Source organism: Zeus faber (assembly GCF_960531495.2).
Source record: "Zeus faber genome assembly, chromosome: 10".
Lineage (NCBI taxonomy): Eukaryota > Metazoa > Chordata > Actinopteri > Zeiformes > Zeidae > Zeus > Zeus faber.
The window spans coordinates 24,729,849-24,752,022 of record NC_137199.1 but is presented as its reverse complement, the minus strand read 5'-3'; the positions used below and the strand labels follow the sequence as shown (position 1 = coordinate 24,752,022).

At 41.5% G+C, this 22,174-nt stretch overlaps 1 protein-coding gene across 1 annotated transcript; it reads left to right on the top strand.

Annotated features, from left to right (window-relative positions):
- The first annotated feature begins 341 nt into the window (after positions 1-341).
- Positions 342-21,423, top strand: tm9sf5 (transmembrane 9 superfamily protein member 5). The gene is made up of 17 exons (XM_080008526.1): positions 342-630; positions 1,504-1,571; positions 1,672-1,765; positions 1,857-1,984; positions 2,095-2,224; positions 3,034-3,161; positions 3,427-3,541; positions 4,120-4,199; positions 6,062-6,167; positions 7,564-7,696; positions 10,682-10,801; positions 11,003-11,060; positions 15,170-15,329; positions 15,838-15,989; positions 16,140-16,251; positions 16,857-17,028; positions 20,410-21,423. The coding sequence occupies exons 1-17, from the start codon at positions 499-501 to the stop codon at positions 20,475-20,477; spliced, it is 1,956 nt and encodes a 651-aa protein (XP_079864652.1). The 5' UTR covers positions 342-498; the 3' UTR covers positions 20,478-21,423.
- The last annotated feature ends 751 nt before the right edge of the window (positions 21,424-22,174 follow it).

Below are 22,174 nucleotides of genomic sequence, written 5' to 3'. Positions count from 1 at the left end.
AGAGAAAGGCTGAAGAGAAAAATATAACAAATGAGATATATAAGTAAATGTATATGTATATGAATATGTGTGTCGTTCGTGTAGATATGTGGATTTTAGTATTCATTCATCTTTTTTTGAATATATTTATAATACATATGTGTGAACCGTAACACAACGGTCCCTCCCCAGGTTCACATGGCACGACACGAGCAATGTGCCGCAAATATTCCTGCTCTTCCAGCCTGTCCGCTTCTCATCCCGCGGCCCCCATTGGTCCGTTGGTTCAGCCCGAGCCGGAAGTCCCGGTGCTCGGGGTGACAGGCAGCCAGCTCAGCGCTGCGCTTCGACCACCAGCACAAGCAGCTAGCCGAGGAGCTAGCTAAGAGGCTAACCGCACGGCTAGGCGACTTTTGGGTTTTTTTTTTTTTTTTTTTTTTTTAATAATATAAAAACCCCCCTTCCCGACGCATTTCTATTCCAAGGAAAAACGGAGCTGCGAAGGTTTTTATTTTGAAAATGAGGAAGCTGGGCTTCGGTTCCGCGCCGGCTCGTCTGGTGTTTCTAGTATGTTCTTGCTCCGCGTTCTATCTTCCGGGTTTAGCTCCTGTAAGTTTCTGTGAACAAGGCAAAGGAGGGGAAGACTGCCAGGTAACCGCGCACACAACCACGATGATATCTTCTGGTATCCTCCTAGCAATAGACATTTTCCTGTATTTTATCACATTTTGTCTTATTTGCCCGGGGAGCCCTTGTCTTGGGGCCCTGACTATTGAGTGGAATGTGGACTCCAGCACACTAAACATTATGTTGTTTTCTATAGTCGGGACAAGAGCTGTCACAATTATGTTATGTCATATTTTCAATACATACATACATACATATCTGTAAAAATCCGCAATCATATGTTCCCATTCAAAATCACGGGAAATTAAAGCCATTTTATATATTTATTGTTGTAGATGCTTATACTGTGTGGCATAAAAAAACCCCCAGACAATTAAATTGCTAATCACAATCATTGTATGACATGGCATGGACAGCAGGAGTTAGGACGCTTAGTTTGCTCTCAGCGTAACCGGGTCGTGCCACATCAGACAGCCAACAATACCGGTCACAGTCCTTCCCACTGCGCCAAAAAGACCGGTAACACCCGCTAACATCCGGCATTTGTCGTCAGTGGTAAAGGATTCATTTGACCCAGCAATAGACCCGGATTTTCATCGGCTCTGATGTGAACAGGACACCCAGGTCGACCCGCTAATTTTGGTGTAAAAACGGTACTGGTAGTTACCTGGGCTATCTGTGAAGTTAGATGGTATTATTATTGTTATTATTATTATTATTATTATTATTATTAAGCTTCTTCTCACAGTTATGTGGGACATCTTAATTTTAATAGCAATTTACATGTTATGTGCATGAATGGAAGTAAGTGTAACATGCGCCACTGTCTCAACTAAGTTAACACAGCGTGGACTTTGGCTGCAGCCAACAAACTCAGACAAATGATCTTCATTGCAGACGAGTATCCAACTCTTTGTGAATCGCCTGGATTCGGTGGAATCGGTCCTGCCGTACGAGTATGATGTGTGAGTATCCGTGGTCTCCCGATGACTTTGCTTTACCGAAATGCTCGGAGGCAACCAGAATGCCTGTCGCCGTCTCACCCAGCTCCACATCTGTCCTAAGGTTTGACTTCTGCAAAGATGATGAAGAGAAGAGGCCGTCGGAGAACCTCGGGCAGGTGCTGTTTGGGGAGCGCATCGAGACGTCGCCCTACAAGGTGGGGATTCTTTTTGGGAAACCTTGAGCTCCTGGCGGTGTCTTGTTTTGGACCTCACAAAACAAGACACCGCCTTTTTTGTTCTTTTCAGTTCAACTTCAATCAAAAGGTGGAATGTCATGCAGTTTGCACAAAAAACTACAAGAAGGGCAGCCAGGAAGATGCGACCAAACTGGATTTCCTCAAGAGAGGAATGCAGCTTAATTACCAGCACCATTGGTGAGCGGAGCACATAATTGATCACAAACCCGAGGTTATAAATGTAGCACCTTTTTTTTTTTTTTTTTTTTGTAATTGAGCATTTTGAGGTGAATAAGTTCCTCTTTCAGGATCATTGACAACATGCCAGTGACCTGGTGCTACGAGGTGGAGGAGAACCAGATGTACTGCAACCCCGGCTTTCCTATCGGGTGCCTCGTCACGTCGGACGGGCGGGTAAAGGATGCCTGTGTCATCAATGTGAGTCGGACGCCGCACGCCTTCTCCGCAGATCACATTTCGGGCAATTTGCTTTTAGGTCGTCTGAAGGATTGCTCAGTGAAAAGGTCTTTTCATAGAATGTCAGACGCTAATTGACACTTTTAAAACCCGAAAGAAAACAAGCGTGGACCTTTCATGCAAAGGTGGCTGCATGGAGAGGAATTCAATATATGAACTGTTTGTATGGATGTTTCACCTTTTTTTTTTTTTTTTTTTTTTTTTTTTTAATAAAGGATGCCATTAGAAATGAAACCCTACTCTGCTGGGTATGTGCCGGTACAGTCTGAGCTAAAGTTTCTTAAGACAGTAACTATGGTCCGCCTATGTTTTCTTTTAGATTTTTGTTAACCATGGCTGTCATTGGGGGGGGGGGGGGAGAAAAACATGTTCATACTCCCCAACCTGTCAGCGATGGACACTATGATTTTTCAGATTAAATTAAGCTGACTTAGAAAATAAAATATAACCCACCATCGCAGCACAACAATTCAAATTGTGTGCAAATGGGCATAGATCTGCAGGTATTATGACATTTCGCCGGCTTTCTATTTTTAGTTTGTGCGAGAAATATCAGACCTGATGTGAAACAGCCTGAAGGTAGAGTTTCCAAAATTGTATACGGTATTACAATCAAAATTCAACTCAGCCATACTTGGGGGCATGTTCTGAAACAATGTGAAAATGCATGAGGCATATAGAGCAAAATATTGGAAGTCAATTTATATAAATAATCATAGGTTAGGAAATGCGAGCATGTTAAATTAAACTGATGAGATGCCCGTTTTCAGGCGGTGTTCAATAAGAACAATACCTTCTACGTCTTTAACCACGTGGACATCAAGATCAAGTACCACAGTGGAGAGACAGAGGGGTGGACAGGGGCTCGGCTGGTGGCTGCGACTCTGGAGCCCAAGAGGTACAACTCAACCGGTTGATAATCAAAATAAATTAATTTATTATTTTGAGGCATTCAGTGCTTGGAATTTTGGCGATTTGCTTTTCTTGGCCAATTAAGCGCTTAGGGCCCTGGTTGTTGTGGCTGTGACTGTTTTAGGGTATAGAATTGAACTGAACTTGACTTGTTGATTGCATGAAAGCACACAATGACCCCACGCTATCCTAATCCCACAATCAGTTGTTCTTTAAATCCATGTGTTTTAATGATTTTCTTTTTGTCACAGTATCAAGCATGCCGATGAGAAGAATCCAGTGTGTGGAGCAGGTGCCCCAATGGAGGTTTCTGGTGAATTTGACAGCGATGTGAAGATAACGTACAGCTACTCTCTCAGCTTTGTGGTAGGCCAGGTCGATTCATGGATACGTTTTGTTGCATTTTACATTCTTCTGTGTCCGGAAAGACAAAATATATAATAGGTTTGATACTGTTCTTGGTTTCTTTTGATGTTTTTCTCATACTCTGATAATGACTGATATTGGATACGGTTGTCAAAATGCTCAAAGGTGCATTCAAATTTGTCGGGATACAAATTACAAATACATCTGTATTAAAATAGATCAAACTGTTGTTATAAAAGAATGCAATTCATTAAAATAATATTTTTTTTACCTAGGGTCTTAGTTAAACTGATGAAGTTAAAACAGGAGATTTAAGTATTGGTAATTTATAAAATATATTATGTTCCAAGGTGGATGGAATAAGCTTTCAAGCCGTGTGCAGTCGATGTTAGGGACGGGGAAAAGCATTGCAATGAGATGTGTGGGTGTGCTTGGCTGCCATGTGATACATGTGTATAGGAACAGTCAATAGTACCAAACAGCATGTTGAAAACCCATGGAAAGCTGAATAGTACTTCTTGTATTCTGACATATATATATAGCTCTGTCTATAGTGATTGAAATCCTGTCTTTCTCAGCAAGACAATTCTATCAAGTGGGCATCCAGGTGGGACTACATCTTGGTCTCTATGCCTCACACCAACATCCAGTGGTTTAGGTAGGGTGTGTGTGTGTGTGTGTGTGTGTGTGTGTGTGTGTGTGTGTGTGTGTGTGTGTGTGTGTGTGTGTGTGTGTGTGTGTGTGTGTGTGTGTGTGTGTGTGTGTGTGTGTGTGTGTGTGTGTGTGTGTGTGTGTGTGTGTGCACGCGCACACAGCAGGGGCAATAAGTATTGAACACGTCAACATTTTTCTCAGTAAATATATTTCTGATGGGCCTATTGACATGAAATTTTCACCAGATGTCGGTAACGACCCAAGTAATCCACACATACAAAGAAATTTAAACGTATATGTCCATAAATTATGTTATGTGTAATAAAGTGGGATGAAACAGGGAAAAAGTATTGAACACGTCAACATTTTTCTCAGTAAATATATTTCTGATGGGGCTATTGACATGAAATTTTCACCAGATGTTGGTAACGACCCAAGTAATCCACACATACAAAGAAATTAAAACGTATATGTCCATAAATTACGTTATGTGTAATAAAGTGGGATGAAACAGGGAAAAGTATTGAACACCCTCGCTGCAATTTCTTTTATACTTAGTTGAAAAGCCTTTGTTGGTAATGACAGCTTTAAGACGCCTCCTGTATGAAGAAACTAGGCACATGCATTGCTCAGGTGTGATTTTTGCCCATTATTCCACACAAACTGTCTTCAAATCTTGAAGGTTCCGGGTGTCTCTTCTATGAACTCTGATCTTCAGTTCTTTCCATAGATTTTCAATTGGATTCAAGTCAGGTGATTGGCTGGGCCATTCTAGAAGCTTTATTTTCTGTCTCTGAAACGAGTGGAGAGTTTCCTTGCCCATGTGCTTGGGATCATTGTCTTGCTGAGATGTCATCTTCAGCATCCTGGTAGATGGCAGCGGATTCTTAATCAAGAATGTCTCGGGACATTTCTCCATTCATCCTTTCTTCAATTATGTGAAGTCTGCCAGTAACATGCTAAAAAACAGCCCCACACCATGATGTTTCCACCTCCAAACTTCACTGTTGGGATGGTGTTTTTAGGGTGATGTGCAGTACCATTTCTCCTCCAAATATGGTGTGTGCTATGACATCCAAAGAGTTCAATTTTGGTCTCATCTGACCAGACTATTTTATCCCAGTATTTCATTGGCTTGTCCAAATGTTGTGCAGCAAACTTTAAACAAGCCTGTACCTGCTAATTCCAGGTCTTTCTGAAGCTCTCTGCGAGCTGTCCTTGGTTCTTGGACAACACTTCTAATTATTCTTTTGACTCCTCTGTTAGAAATCTTGTGAGGAGAACCTGGTCGTGGCCGGTTGATGGTGAAATTATGTTCTTTCCACTTCCGGATAATGGCCCCAATGGTGCTCACTGGAACATTCACATTTCGCAGGATTGCTAACTGAATACTGACAGATTTCACCTGGTTTCTTGGCTTCCCATGCCGTTTTGTGCCTCCTATTCTTCATGTGTTCAATATTTATTCCCGGTTTCCGTCCACTTTATTACACATAACGTAATTTATGGACATATATGTTTTGATTTCTTTGTATGTGTGGATAACTTGGGTTGTTACCGACATCTGGAGAAAATTTCATGTCAATAGCCCCATCAGAAATATATTTACTGAGAAAAATGTTGACGTGTTCAATCCTTATTGCTGTGTGTGTGTGTGTGTGTGTGTGTGTGTGTGTGTGTGTGTGTGTGTGTGTGTGTGTGTGTGTGTGTGTGTGTGTGTGTGTGTGTGTGTGTGTGTGTGTGTGTGTGTGTGTGTGTGTGTGTGTAAAAAAAAATACACACACTGTGTGTGTATGGTGTTTCTATCAGGGTCTGGTTGTTTAGACACAGTGGTTGATTCTATAGTGTAACTTGTCTCTTATACAGCATCATGAACTCCTTGGTGATTGTCCTCTTCTTGTCCGGCATGGTGGCCATGATCATGCTGAGGACCCTCCATAAGGACATTGCCAGATACAATCAGGTGGACCAGGTAAAGGATAATGTCTATCGACAATATCAAGTATTAAGGATGACCATTGGCTCTTTCACACAATGTTTAATCTGTGTGTTTAATTTAATCTTAATTCATTTAATCTGTAAATTGTCATATGGTCCTGTGGCATTTAAGATCACAAAAGGGCAATATTACATTTTTACGAAAGCAATTCAGGGACTATAGCCATTGTCATATCACAGAACGTTTATCGAGGGCATGAATTGATCGCAAACAACATTATTCATTGTCTTCCTCTAAAATCTCAAGATGTTTTGAGTTTATTATAGAGAAGGACATCGTGTTTGACGTCCACAGCAACCATATCCTCTGAAAACACCAATCAAAGTACGATCTGCACAAAAAGGTTTCTTTCTGTATGATTATTGGAAGCAGCGAACGGAAAAACATTCGGAATACAAAGGTGTAAAAATGTTGACATTTCACAGGGAGACTTGATAAAGGTCCCGTCGACCCCAAGACAAATCGCTATGCTCTACGTAAGACCGATAAAAGCTATTTTAGGCTCACGCTCATGTGGTGATAAAATCCGGGGATCTGGGGCCTGATTCATAAAACGGACAGCAAAACGATCCTGATTCATGAAACCTGCACACTCACTTTACTCCAGGCACGTTATTTTCTTTGCATGCAACAATTAACTTAGAATTTGGTGGCTGAGCTTCTTCACCATTACACCCATTACTTTCAAATAAAAACAATTATCCGCCAATAATTTACTTTAAAATAATGGCTGCTCTCGCCAAAGTCTCCCATGCGCCGGGCATTCCAATTGTGCCAAAGCGGCCATTGACAACATAGTACCTTGGATTTGTCGGGAAATTACACTGGAGAAAAAAAAAAAAAACCAAAAAAAAAACAACGTAAAATTGCGTCTGTCACTGCAAAATTCTCCTTCGTTAGTCATATTTTAATACATAAGTGACTGACAGCCTTTGGGAGAGAGGGAGAGATGAGGTTTACCCAGAGGTACACGCATTTTCACGTCAAGTTCCTTGAACAAAAATATATCAAAACAAACATTGCCTTTGAATGTAGTGCACACGTCTTTTTATAAATGAGGCCCCAGGTGGGTGATTTATACATTTTTTTGGGGAAGGGTCACAATAGAATATGTGATTAAAATATGATGTGAATAAGTCTTTCTTTCTAACACACGAGACTCACAAGCGGGGTAAATTGTTATTCACACCATATTTTGCCGCTCTTGGCAAAGCAATGATCTCCCTCTGGTCTTGTTTTGTCTTCTCGAGGAGGTGTTAAATCGCGAGGTATTACTCACCGCCCGCTGATCAGCTCACACGTCACTTAGTCATTATGTATTCAAAATGTCAGTGCTCCCTTGATCGTGATTGTGTGTGCCGCCCGCCAGGAGGATGCCCAGGAGGAGTCTGGGTGGAAGCAGGTGCACGGGGATGTGTTCCGCCCCCCCAGGAAGGGAATGGTGCTCTCAGTATTCCTAGGACAGGGCACCCAGATCTTCATCATGACCTTCATCACGCTCTGTAAGGCCTTTTCTTTCTTTCTACACTATACTGACTATATCAAAGTAAACCCACACATAGGGCTGGGCCGGTCATGAAGTTTTTGCTGCTGATCGTTTATTTAAAACATTTTTTTGAATGGGCATCAAGATTAAATTGGGAACTAAACAGCTGTATATTGATGAAAAGAGGTGTCCCCAACCCAACAGACCCCGGTTTTAATCGGACGGTTAGTGGGGTGGGAGGTTGAGGCATTTCTCCCAGAGAGACGCGCAAAGGCAGAGGGGACTTAAGAGCGTTTTTTCTTTTTGTCTGTCTGTCTGTCTGTCTGTCTGTCTGTCTGTCTGTCTGTCTGTCTGTCTGCCTGCTTGTCTCTTGGTCTATCTATCCACCTATCTCAAAATGTGAATATCAATTGTCAACTTTGGATAAAATGCAATAATATAAGTCCAAATAATAGCCATATTTAAGCGGGCTCCACTCTGGTTGTGGTGGGGAGAATGAAGACAATAACTCCCTTCCTGACATTAGTTTTTATCATCACGGCAGGAGAATAAGGTGGCAACAATAGTGTTGAGTCAAATATTCCAGCATAAATTACTTATTTAGCTGGAAGGACAAAGGAGAAGAGAAAGTCCAGACAAGCAGCCGGTAGTGGATATATTTTCTGGGCAGATATGAATATATATGAGGTATGCGTTCTGAAGCGTCCTCATCGCTTGAGTCCAAATTATTCTCTCTTTTATTATTAGTTACTATTGTTATTGTTCAGAGTTTTATTATTATATTCTCCTTGACCTTTTTTGGGCTAAAAGTGTCTGGAACAGGACAACCGCTGGAGCTACGGACGGTTAAGGTCTCGTTAGAACCTGGATGTCTCAGGCATCCTGTGGTTCAAGTTTCATCTATATCGATCCGCATATGGTGTAGAAATTTGTGAAAAACCGATTAAATTTGACTGGAAGTAGCAGAATGTGACATTATCCAATTTGCTACAAATGTACAGGTTGTGGCTACGAATGCACATTCGCACCGTGCAAGCTATGTGGTGTAGACTCCATCGCTCTTTAGTGGTTGCAGACTGCGGGCGTGCGGGGGGTGCATCGTCTTACCTGCTGACATCCGGGGGCCTTTAAATTTATATTTTATTTATTTTGCCCTTTTTGTAAATATAAACGCATTCTGTTCGCATCTAACCCAGTGCCTTGTCCGTCCTTATTTTGCGGGCATTCAAGCCAGTCGTGACACACAAACCCTAGGAGTCCAAAATAGTCCAAAACATATTCCATGTTTGCGTCCTCACACATGAAGGTCGCTTTCAGCTCCACAGCAACGGGTCTGAAACGTGTCCGTTTTATTTTAGTCCCAAATGTCAAAAAAATTGATAAAATGCCTCTGAGGGACATGCAGTGTTCCGTTTGATTGGAACTGTGTTGTTGGGAACTTCCACAACGAGCCATTTCCTTCCACAGAGACACCGTGAGGTGTCAGCATTTAGACGTAATGCTGATGTAAACCTGATCCTGACTGATGTTACATTCCATGGGAACTCGAAAATTTGTAATCTGTGTCGATTATGGACATGGTGTATTGCTGCCTGCAGCTATATTTGATATTAGGGGTCCAGCCCTATTGTTATTTTTCGCCAGCCTTTGAGCTTATTGTTTTTGTTGAAGAATGTGCTCGGTGACGCGTTCAAGATCCAGCCAGGCATTGGAAAAATGGCAGATATGCAATCATAGTTTTCAAATTTCATGGAAACAGAACTTACTGAAAATGTAATGCAAGTAAAAAACTCAACTCAACTTAACTAAAAAAAATTGGTAAATTAGACTGCTTTCGTAAATTGACGTAAATACGTCATAATTGACGAATACGAGACACATCGACGGTCACAGAGACTCCGGGTGTACTTCAGTGCAACAAGGGAAGTAATGACAAGATATAGTTTAAAATAAAAATTGAAAATACAAAATACTTTTTTGTAATAAACGTCATGTGTAAGCATTTTCCTATAACTAAACTTAACAAACTGCAATGAAAAGGTAGAAAGTGTTTGTGATCTTGACAAATGATTCCATAATAATTCAAATTGCAAATGAATGTTACAGTTACATAAATGTCTGCATTACAATATAGACAAGTCATCTTTTAAACTGAATTTTACATTGTATATAGAACGAATAAGCTGGACCCCGTGTTTTGCTGCCTGCAGCTATATTCATTATTATTATTATTATTATTACATAGTCTATCGCAAATAGGAGATTAAAAACAATGCTTGCTTTGCAATGAACAGTTAACCAAAGACAGTGCACTGTATTGTCGGCTTTGTTTAAGAGGGATACATGAAATTATTTATTTATATTTAAAGGAAAGGTAGATTATTTCATACATTTTAGAAAAATGTTAAGTGATTAATGACTTTTTTTTTTTTTGCGTGTCGGTGAACATCGATAACCATCGATCGCCTGATTATGAAATAACCGGCCCAGCCCTACCCACACACAGGGCTTTACACAACGACATTCCTGGGTGGGTGGGGGCGAGGCTTGGCTGGCCTGGCACACTGGCTTTGCACCGAGGCGCGGAGCCAGTGTAATATTGTATTGTAAACATGTCGATAATCGGTATTGCTATCGGGTCTGATACTGAATTTGATGCATAAATCGACATTCAATATCGAACAAGGTTGGGAAAACAAATGATCACAATGCTGAAGCGTATAGATAGCTCAACCCAGCTGTATAAAATCCTGCCTCCTGGAAACTATAGTCGCTGTGTCGTCATGGCTACTGGCATCCATTGAGCCAGCAAAGCCACGGAGCACTTGTCAGAAGCAATTCCTTTTTTCCCTACAAAGGAGAGGGTTTATTGATTTTTAAAGTGTCGGTGTGTGTCTCTAGCTGCATGGTTTTCATGATAAGCAGCAATTGGCAGATTTTCACATAAATGAAACCCGTCTGTGGTCCTGTACACTAAAGAATACTTAATGTGTTATTTTAGTCCTGGCCTGTTTGGGCTTCTTGAGTCCGGCCAACAGAGGAGCGCTGATGACCTGTGCTGTTGTACTCTGGGTCCTGCTCGGCACCCCAGCCGGCTATGTGTCTGCACGGCTTTACAAAAGTAAGTATAGTCACACAAACAAATTTTCCTCATGGGCCTTTTCCAATCAGGTTAAGGCTTACCAATATTGACTGATATTATGTATGTAGCGTGTAAATATCGGCATGTCTCAAACATTTAGCGGAATCCAATAACTGGCAGTGGACAGCCATGTTTGCGGTGAAGTGATATTCTAATCTCAATTCCTACTTCTGTCTTTAGCTTTTGGAGGTGAAAAGTGGAAGACCAACGTCCTGTTGACCGCACTGCTATGCCCCGGGTAGGTTCACTCTCGTGTTATCTAAAGCAGTGGTCTTCAACCGTTCAGATTTGTGAAAACCTTTTTTTTTTTAATTCGTGAAACAAGAAAAAGGTGGATTTCACTCTTATTTCTTCCCCACACAGAACTTAAATCAACGGAAATAAATCTAAAAAAAAAACAAAACAGGAACCATAACTGAGTGTGTGTGTGTGTGTGTGTATGTATATGTGTGTATATATATATATACACACACACACACACACACACACACAAAAAAGTATTTAGTCAGCCACCAATTTTGCAAGTTCTCCCACTTAAAAAGATGAGAGAGGCCTGTTATCGTCATCATAGGTAAACCTCAACTATGAGAGACAAAATGAGAAGAAGAAAAAAAAATCCAGAAAATCACATTGTCTGATTTTTAAAGAATTTATTTGCAAATTATGGTGGAAAATAAGTATTTGGTCAATAACAAAAGTTCATCTCAATACTTACTCACAATACCCTTTTTTTGCAATGACAGAGGTCAAATGTTTTCTGTAAGTCTTCACAAGGTTTTCACACACTTGCTGGTATTTTGGCCCATTCCTCCATGCAGATCTCCTCTAGAGCAGTGATGTTTTGGGGCTGTCGCTGGGCAACACGGACTTTCAACTTCCTCCAAAGATTTTCTATGGGGTTGAGATCTGGAGACTGGCTAGGCCACTCCAGGACCTTGAAATGCTTCTTACGAAGCCACTCCTTCGTTGCCCGGGCGGTGTGTTTGGGATCATTGTCATGCTGAAAGACCCAGCCACGTTTCATCTTCAATGTCCTTGCAGATGGAAGGAGGTTTTCAATCAAAATCTCACGATACATGGCCCCAATCATTCTTTCCTTTACACGGATCAGTCATCCTGGTCCCTTTGCAGAAAAACAGCCCCAAAGCATGATGTTTCCACGCCCATGCTTCACAGTAGGTATGGTGTTCTTTGGATGCAACTCAGCTTTCTTTCTCCTCCAAACACGACAAGTTGAGTTTTTACCAAAAAGTTATATTTTGGTTTCTTCTGACCATATGACATTCTCCCAATCCTCTTCTGGATCATCCAAATGCTCTCTAGCAAACTTCAGACGGTCCTGGACATGTACTGGCTTAAGCAGGGGGACACGTCTGGCACTGCAGGATTTGAGTCCCTGGCGGCGTAGTGTGTTACTGATGGTAGCCTTTGTTACTTTGGTCCCAGCTCTCTGCAGGTCATTCACTAGGTCCCCCCTTGTGGTTGGGGGATGTTTGCTCACCGTTCTTGTGATCATTTTGACCCCACGGGGTGAGATCTTGCGTGGAGCCCCAGATCGAGGGACATTATCAGTGGTCTTGTATGTCTTCCATTTTCCAATAATTGCTCCCACAGTTGATTTCTTCACAACAAGCTGCTTACCTATTGCAGATTCAGTCTTCCCAGCCTGGTGCAGGTCTACAATTTTGTTTCTGGTGTCCTTTGACAGCTATTTGGTCTTGGCCATAGTGGAGTTTGGAGTGTGACTGTTTGAGGTTGCGGACAGGTGTCTTTTATACTGATAACGAGTTCAAACAGGTGCCATTAATACAGGTAACGAGTGGAGGACAGAGGAGCCTCTTAAAGAAAAAGTTATAGGTCTGTGAAAGCCAGAAATCTTGCTTGTTTGTAGGTGACCAAATACTTATTTTACAGAGGAATTTACCAATTAATTCATTAAAAATCCTACAATGTGATTTCCTGGATTCTTTCCCCCCATTCTGTCTCTCGTAGTCGAAGTGTACCTATGATGAAAATGACAGGCCTCTCTCATCTTTTTAAGTGGAAGAACTTGCACAATTGGTGCCTGACTAAATACTTTTTTGCCCCACTGTATAAAGAGGTTGATAAGGCATTTTATAGGCCAGGCCTAAAATGTAACACATTTTACTTAAAAACAAAAGAGTGGGTCCCCTGCACTGTTTCTCTCTCCAGAAAGGCTGATGACCACTGATCTTAAGGAATGTTTGGGATTGCTTTATTGTTTATGCTTATTCTTAATTTCTATTTAAAGTGAGATCTCGTTGATCATTAAAATTTGATTTTAATTTTCATCCAACCATCGATGGTTATGACAGACATTCTCTTGCAGAAATGATACTGTATAGTGTAAGTGAATGGGGGTCAACTTCATACAGGTCTTAAATCATTTAAACATAATCCATAATAAAGGCATATGGGCAGTTTGTCCGAGCAAATTAAAACCATGATGATATGGAAAAAGATGGGGGGGGGGATACTAAACCCTTGTGCTCACAAGTTTACATACACTGGGAGAATTTATGATTTCTTGGCCATTGTTCACAGAATATGAATGATAACACAAAAACCTTTCTTCCACTCATGGTTAATAGTTGGGTGAAGCTATTTATTGGCAAACAACTGTGTTTACTCTTTTTAAATCAAAATGACAAAAGAAAGTACCCAAATGACCCTGATCAAAAGTTACACACCCCAGTTATTAATACCGTGTATTGCCCCCTTTAACATCATTGACAGCTTGAAGTCTTTTGTGGTAGTTGTGGACGAGGTTCTTTATTTTTTGGAGGTGTCTCCAGTTCCTGTAAGTTCTTGGGCTGTCTTTCATGAACTGCACATTTGAGATCTCCCCAGAGTGGCTCAATGATATTGAGGTCAGGAGATTGAGATGGCCACTCCAGAACCTTCACTTTGTTCTGCTGTAGCCAATGACAGGTCGACTTGGCCTTGTGTTTTGGATCATTGTCATGTTGGAATGTCCAAAAACGTCCAACGCGCAGCTTCCGGGCTGATGAGTGCAAATTTTCCTCTAGTATTTTCTGATAACATGCTGCATTCATCTTGCCATCAATTTTGGCCAAGTTTCCTGTGCCTTTGTAGCTCACACATCGCCAAAACATCAGTGATCCACCTCCGTGTCCACAGTAGGAATGGTGTTCCTTTCATCATAGGCCTTGTTGACTCCTCTCCCAGTGTAACGTTTATAGTTGTGGCCAAAAAGTTAAATTTTGGTCTCATCACTCCAAATGACTTTGTTCCAGAAGTTTTGAGGCTTGTCTCTGTGCTGTTAAGCATTATGTAAGCGGGATACTTTGTGACATTTACGGGGAAATGGCTTTCTTCTGGCGACTCAACCATGCAGCCCATTTTTCTTCAAGTGCCTTCTTCTTGTGCATCTTTAAACAGCCACACCACAATTTTTCAGAGAGTCCTGTATTTCAGCTGAAGTTATTTGTGGATTTTTCTTTGCATCTCGAACAATTTTCCTGGCAGTTGTGGCTGAAATCTTTGCTGGTCTACCTGACCGTGGATTGGTTTCAACAGAATTCCTCATTTTCCACTTCTTAATCAGCGTTTGAACACTGCTGATTGGCATTCTCAATTCCTTGTATATGTTTTTATACCCCTTTCCTGTTTTATGCAGTTCAATTACCTTTTCTCGCAGATCCTTTGACAGTTCTTTTGCTTTCCCCATGACTCAGAATCCAGAAATGTCTGTGCAGCACTGGATGAAAGATGCAATGGTCTGTCAGAAGCCCAGAACCTCACTGACCTTTTATACACACACACTAATTACAAACAAACAGGTCACCGGTGAGGATGGGAACCTTGATTAGCCATTCAAACCTGTTTGTGTCAACTTTTGTGCATGTTATCAGGTCAAAGTCACTGGGGTATGTAAACTTTTGGTCAGGGTCATTTGGGTACTTTCTTTTGTCATTTTGATTTAAAAAGTGTAAACACAGTTGTTTGCCAATAAATAGCTTCACCCAACCATTTACCATGAGTGGAAGAAAGGTTTTTGTGTTATCATTCATATTCTGTGAAGAATGGCCAAGAAATCATAAATTCTCCCAGGGTATGTAAACTTGTGGGCACAAGTGTGTATATATACAGTATATTTACTTAATTATTTTGCTGTTGTGGAAGTTCCTGTACAGCACTCAAGTTAACACAATGTCTGACTTTGATTAATCTTGTTCTCCGGTTCAAAAAAGTCACAGGATGGAACTGCTGGTTTAATTTCCAGCCTTTTGTTCGGGGCACAGCCTACCTTTCTGCCTGCTTTATATTCCTTCTCCTCATGTTCCCTCCGCTTCCCCTCTCTAGGATTGTGTTCGCAGACTTCTTCCTCATGAACCTGATCCTCTGGGTGGAGGGTTCCTCGGCAGCGATCCCCTTCGGTACCCTAGTGGCCATCTTGGCTCTGTGGTTCGGGATCTCTGTACCCCTCACCTTCGTCGGGGCCTACTTCGGATTCAAGAAACCTGTGAGTTAGGCCTTGTCATGCTTGTGATCAGGCAGGTCATTAAAAGTGTGAAATCTATCAAAATGATATAAAAAAAATAAGAAATTGTGAATAAGATTGATGAAGGTATTGACTTTTTTACATACTTGTATATTAAAAAGCTTGTATACAAAGGAAATAAACAAATGTTGGCAGATGGCCATGTAATGTAAGCGGGTTTAAAAATCAACAGATGTAATTTTACTTTATGGAGATTACGTTGTTACAGAATTTACATAAAATTGACTTGATTTATTTTTTGAAAGTTTTTCTATTAAGTCTATAATGGTCTATTAAGTCTTTAATGTATATTGCATTGTGTTTTCACTGCGTTGCTACTAGGACTTGTATCGTGTAGGCAATTGCAAGATTTCTCTTTTAATTCGATTTAAGTGTGTTACACTTTGCATTCCTAGCTATATGTCACTGCCTTACATGTCAGACCGGTGTATTGTCTCACAACATGTCCGTGTGATGTGTTCTGCCACAGGCAATAGAGCAGCCTGTGCGAACCAACCAGATCCCTCGTCAGATTCCAGAGCAGTCCTTCTTCACCAAACCAATCCCCGGCATCGTCATGGGAGGCATCCTCCCTTTTGGCTGCATCTTCATCCAGCTCTTCTTCATCCTCAACAGCATTTGGTAAAAAAAGAGATTCTGTTTGGAAATTCCTGTTTTTCCAAGTGTCGAGGGAGAAAGCCAACCCTGCAGAAAGCAAAGCCCTGCAGCCAAACGTTTGTCCATTGATTTATTATTCTCCCAGTCAGTTTAAGAGGCATGTCTGTGTTTCAGGTCTCACCAAATGTACTACATGTTTGGTTTCCTCTTCCTGGTCTTCATCATTCTGCTGATCACATGCTCAGAGGCCACGATCCTGCTCTGCTATTTCCACCTTTGTGCAGAGGTAAAACAATGAATCCCAGAATTCCATTTAAACTCCACCTTTCTTTTGGTTTATGGTTCACCTATTTATTTTCTCAAAGTTAAATGCTTTTCTCAAAAGTACGCCCTCTTCTTTTCAATTTTTATTATTATTATTATTTATTTATTTATTTATTTTTTATTTTTTTGTCTTGCTCACTTGAGGTGGTGGGGTGGAAGACCCTGCCACCAACAATGGAAACAACATACAGAGGAGCACACGCATAACACAAATACATTGAATGTCCGTTTCTCATAAGGTACCAGATAATAAAGTATCAAATAAGGGATTGTTTTTCAACAAAATAAGCAGATTACAACTTTAAAAAACCTGTCTATTTTCTGTTAGGGTTAGACTGGGCAGTAATACTCCTTGAGAAAATTTTAATGTCCAAACTTACTGACCTTGGTATCCAGGCCCCATGCGCATCTGTCTTTGAGATTTGAGTTACTTTTTCAACGTTGATAATAATTAAAATAATCTGCTCTCCGTATCTAGATTTAGTAGGCTTTGACTGCCAAAAGGCGGCAAAAAACCAAAATGCTAAAAAGAGCTCCTGCATCCTAACGTGTAAAACCTCCGTCCAGGATTACCACTGGTGGTGGCGTTCCTTCCTGACCAGTGGGTTCACAGCCGTCTATCTGTTCGTCTACGCCATCCATTATTTCTTCTCCAAGCTCCAGATCATTGGTGCAGCCAGCACCATCCTCTACTTCGGCTACACCCTGATCATGGTGCTCATCTTCTTCCTCTTTACGGGTGAGTTATCACATTTACTCGCTCTGTATTCGTACGAACAGATCTTGGGTCTGAGCATTTACTTTACTTTACTTTATACTTCTACTTTATTCGCCACAAAATGTGAGAAGATAAAACTCAGTTGATGCCTGGGAGTAAAATCAGGAAGTTGTAAGTAAAACAAGTATAATTTGGTCGGAGTACAGAAAAATTAGGCAAGCAACTGGAATTCTCCTGTCAATTAGATTAAAAAAACGTAGCAGCCATTTTACTATGAGCTAGTAGTTTCAACCGCATTCCAAAACAGCATATTTAAAGCAATAACTCAGTGTATTTAACATCATCTGTTGGTGTAAAACTATTATTACAAATGAGCTTGCCTTACATGGCTTACTTTTTGTGTGGTCAGTCCTCCAAGGACTTAAGGCTGTGTAGAGCTGTACTTGTAAAAGTAACTTACCACAATAACCGTGGTATTGTGGTTCACCGAGGGGGTAAGAGAGTGACGGAGAACGTGTCCCCATCACACACGGTGCTTGTTTTGTTTTATAAAGAAACGGAGTAAAATAAAATAACCTACCTCTAAAATAAAAACACACTGCTTTGGTGAACCAATCACGGGCGCACCATCGCTGGCAAGCCGCGGGTACGGTTGTAACTGTCAGAGAGGGAGCGCAGAGCCGTGATTATTTAAAATTTTGTATTTATGTTTACATTGATATGTTGAGGGGGACAACTCTCAGTTTTTTCCCAAAAGGAGGGGTCCGGATCCCGTTCCCCCACTGTAATTTCCGCCCCTGGCTGTGCCCTGTTCATATTCGCATTGAACAGTCAAATCCGATTTGATTGACAAAATCACGAGTCGGGTACAGCCCGAGAAATAAATCTTCTTCTTCTTCTTCATCTTCATCATCATCATCATCATCATCATCATCATCATATTAATAATAATTTAATGCACACAAAATAAATCCCAGATGTCTTTAATGGACTGCTCCTCCACTCGTGCGCGGCGCAATAAGCCGAAGTGACGAGCGGGAGCGGACTTAGCGGAGCAACTGAAAAGTTTCTCCATGACGTGAAGTAACTGTGGCAATGCGATGCACCTTTCTTACCGTATGGCCTAACAAAACCACGCGCACACTCCGGTCAGGAGAGGCCCTGTGTATTTAAAGGTTTTCGCCAGGGTCTCTGCGCTTCTCAAGGGGATGACGACAAATCCTTGAGTTGAAAGAAATTGTTCAATATTGTCGGCTGGCTGAGCATTTTTTCAATACACTTCTTATTGAAAACACTCGTTGCGTGCGTTTTACGTAGTTATAACCATTGTTTATAATCTGAAGCATTGACCTTTAAAGAGTAGAGGAAGGCTGACCATAGGAAATCTGTGGGGTGAGGTGAAGCCAATTTTGGTGAAAATTTTGTCCCAGTAATGCTTGCCTGCTATAAAATTATATATATTTCTCAGATGTTTACTACAACAAAATAGCATGCATGTAGCTGTTTTGATCAAAGCAGGTTAAGTTAAATCTCGTAATTTAGAGAGTGTATCCGGTCAAGCAATACAAGTAAAAGCACCTCTCCCCAGCTTCAACGACACAAACACTTAATGCAGCCCTGGTTTGAAGTGTAATGAATGGAAGGATCACGGCTGTTATGGCAACCCGTCTACACCGGTACTCGAAATGGAGCTGTGTAGCTGTGGTTGTGCATGTATCTAGCACAACAACATTGTCAAAAGGCCGTAATGAACGGTACATAGCCTCAGATGCTCTTCCCCCGAACAAACAAAAATGGACATGCGTTGGCATGGTAACAGTGCTCCCCGGCCTCGTCGAGCCTCGCTTGCGCACACCCACACGCGACGCATGAGGGATATGTAAAGAAAAAAACAAAACTGGATAATCTACAGAACTTTACAGACGAATGATTCGCATCGCCCGGGCGTTTTGACATCTTCGCCTGCGTTGCCGTCTAGGTCCAGATCCGCCTGCCTCTCGGCCCCGGCTCATTGCCATGGCGACGTCGTACGTTATCTTAACGCGAGGGTTTAAGCGGCACTCTCAGATGTCAGAAGATCATCTCTAAGAACTAAATCCAAGGACTCCAAAAAATATTTTCAGCTTCCCTCCTGGTTTTGGGATATAAATAATCCTAATCTGTCGGGTTTTTTTTCCCCACGTCTATTCACCGCTACCCTACTTTGATCAGAAAAGTAACTCAGTCGCGGGCTGCGTGTTCCCAATGAGCAGTCAGCGTGAACTTCTACATAGAGATAAACTCATCCTCTCCATGGACTTGAATTAAAATGTTATCTGCCTTCTTCGTGAGAGCCCTGACAAACTGCAGGTTTACACCCTGATAAAGCAAAGCCCCGGTGCTTCTGCTTCTTATGACGATCAGGATTTTGTGGAGAGAGAAACTGCTGCCGCTGTGGCAGCCGAGCGATGTGATTGGACACATGGGTTACCTTTTAGTGTCGCTCTCCTGAAGCACTTCAATGCCCCACACCTCATGTGTACTTGTTATCAGGGCCGGGCCGGGCACTAAATGTTTGCTGCCGATCGATCGTCACCCAATAATGGGGGGGCATTGTTGATCCAGCCGGCGGCAGAGGTAGTCACGGGGCCGAAACGCCGTCGGTGTAAGCCGGCCTGCTGGGACAGGGGTGTAACGTTTTGATGATTTTTCATTGGTTGGTTGGTCGCAGGGGGGAAAACCCCCCCCCCCCCCAAAAAAAAAAAAAAAAAAAAAAAAACTCCATTCGGGGGGCTTGCGCCTTGGGCTAGAGCTACAGATATTCCTCCCATCATCCCATTCGTATTTGTATGCTTTATTTTTTATATTCGAATTTAGTCACATTTAACACTCAAATGTAGAACTGGGGCGGGGCGTTACATGATGCGCTGCAGCTCCACAGCAGCGCCACACAATCGCCTCCTTTTCGGAGAAGCTCCCGCATGGAGAAACAATCCAGAGAACGTGTAAAGTCCCACCAGAGCCTGCAGCATGGAGACAAAGGGGAGGGATGGGAATCAGATGGTGATCACGGTCATGGAGCGTGTGGTGTTTAAGCAAACATGTAACTATTTATGTATATTCATAGGAAAGGTGGATTATTGGACACATTTTAGAAACACAACAACTGGCGACTCTGATGGGATATTTATTTATTTATTTTTAAAAAAATTTGCGTGTGTGGGTGACCGGCGATAACCGTCCATCGCCTATTATTACGTAAATAATCGCTATTTAAGAAAAAAAAAAAATACTACTAATAATTGTCATTTATTGCCGGCCCTGCCCGTCCCCGAGCGGCTCGTCGTACGGAGCCCCCCCCCCCCCCCCTCGGTCCAGGTTTCACCAGTGAGTTACCTGTCGTTGTCTTTTATTTCTCCTCAGGTACGATCGGCTTCTTCGCCTGCTTCTGGTTTGTAAATAAAATCTACAGTGTGGTCAAGGTGGACTGAAGGACCGAGGGGGGAGGCGCTTTGATCTTTCGGGCGGCGGTGCTTTTTCGGCGCCGGCTTTAAATGGAAATGTTGTGAACGGACTTGGACTAAAGAAAATAAAAAAATAAAAATGCAACGTCAAGGGCAGAACCCGTCCTCTTTGTTTTGGAATCCAACGCTGTTGTGTTCAATAGTCTTCTGTTCAACTGTTGACCAGTAATTTTATGTTATTTTGAGTAGCACCTTGAACATTGGGTATCAGGTGTGGGGTGGGGGGTCTGGCTGCTGTCGTTGGCAGCTTGATACAGTGGGTTTAACAGAAAAAGTTTTTTTTTAAAGAAAACAAAAGGTTCACGATCATATTCCTATACGTCCGAATTTTACAGTATATTTTGATCAGTTTTTCCACCGCTTCTACTGTATCGACGTGCGTACGTGTGAGCGTGTACAATGCACACTCAAAGAATGTTTCTGTCGCGATTTGAGGATTCACTGATTATCAAGGATTTTCTTTTTAGTATCCGTCTGTGGAACGTGAACACAGAGGAACAGTCTCTTTAACTATCAGCAGTTTTTATTATTTCCTAAATGATATAAGAATATATATATATATATATATATATATATATATATATATACATCTTTAACCATTATATTGTAATGATGCATTTCCATTCTCTTATTTAATAGTTTCATTTTGGTTTGTTTGAGAGCTGATCCATCTGTATCATAGTTTATTCTACATGTAAGATGATTGTTTTTGTTTTTAATGACATGCCGTGTGTGTGCGGCCACAGGAATGTTTCTCACCCAAGTCCATCACGATAGAGATGACGCACACTTGCAGATGTTGTTAAGTGGTGTACCAAAATGTAACTATAAAAAACACTGTTTGCTTTTTTGCTTCTAGCAGTGTGGAGTTATCACCCATGGTGATAACGTTTTTACAAATAATAAATGCATTTGATTATTTGGGAATGAATGTTATGTTTCTTTTGCCAATTGAGTTGATTTCCGGGATTTATAAAGCCGCTGAGTTCCCTTGTTAGTGAGTCCTATGAAATATTTCCTGAACTCGACATCACGGTACATAATGCTAAACCTGGTGAGGTTCAAAAACGTGTAACTCAGAACACTTGATTTTCATTTAATGAGTTGTATACAGACAACTTGTGATTTCGGCTGGTGACTCATAATATAGAAATCGATAAAAACAACCATTAATTTTGTCTTGTCTGACGACACATTGTATATACAGAGTTCAACAAAGGGGGGGACGGGACAGTTTTACAATACTCAGTGGTTTCTAGAAGATGTACATTCTCCAAAGCAGGTCTGGTTAGCCGGGTATTATCCAATCAGGTCATAACAGGCTGAACACGTAACATTGTTCTCTTACAATCCTCCTTGTAACAGCGATTTGCGCTGCTTGATTGTCAACAATGCTGACGTAACGTCAGCGGTCGTACTCTGTTCATTTAACGTGATTGGTCCAAACCGCCCCCTCTTACAAGCACCAACTTAATGTAAGTCCTTTCTTTAGACTTATTCATTTTACCGTGTATTTCAGCTGCTCTTTCCGACAACCACAGATACGAATAATAACCATGACGATGATAACGTCTATTATATCGATGTCTCATCCTTCATTTTGCGCTCTGCGCCACAACGCTTCACCCCGTTCCCAACCTGTCTCAATCCACAGCACAAAGACT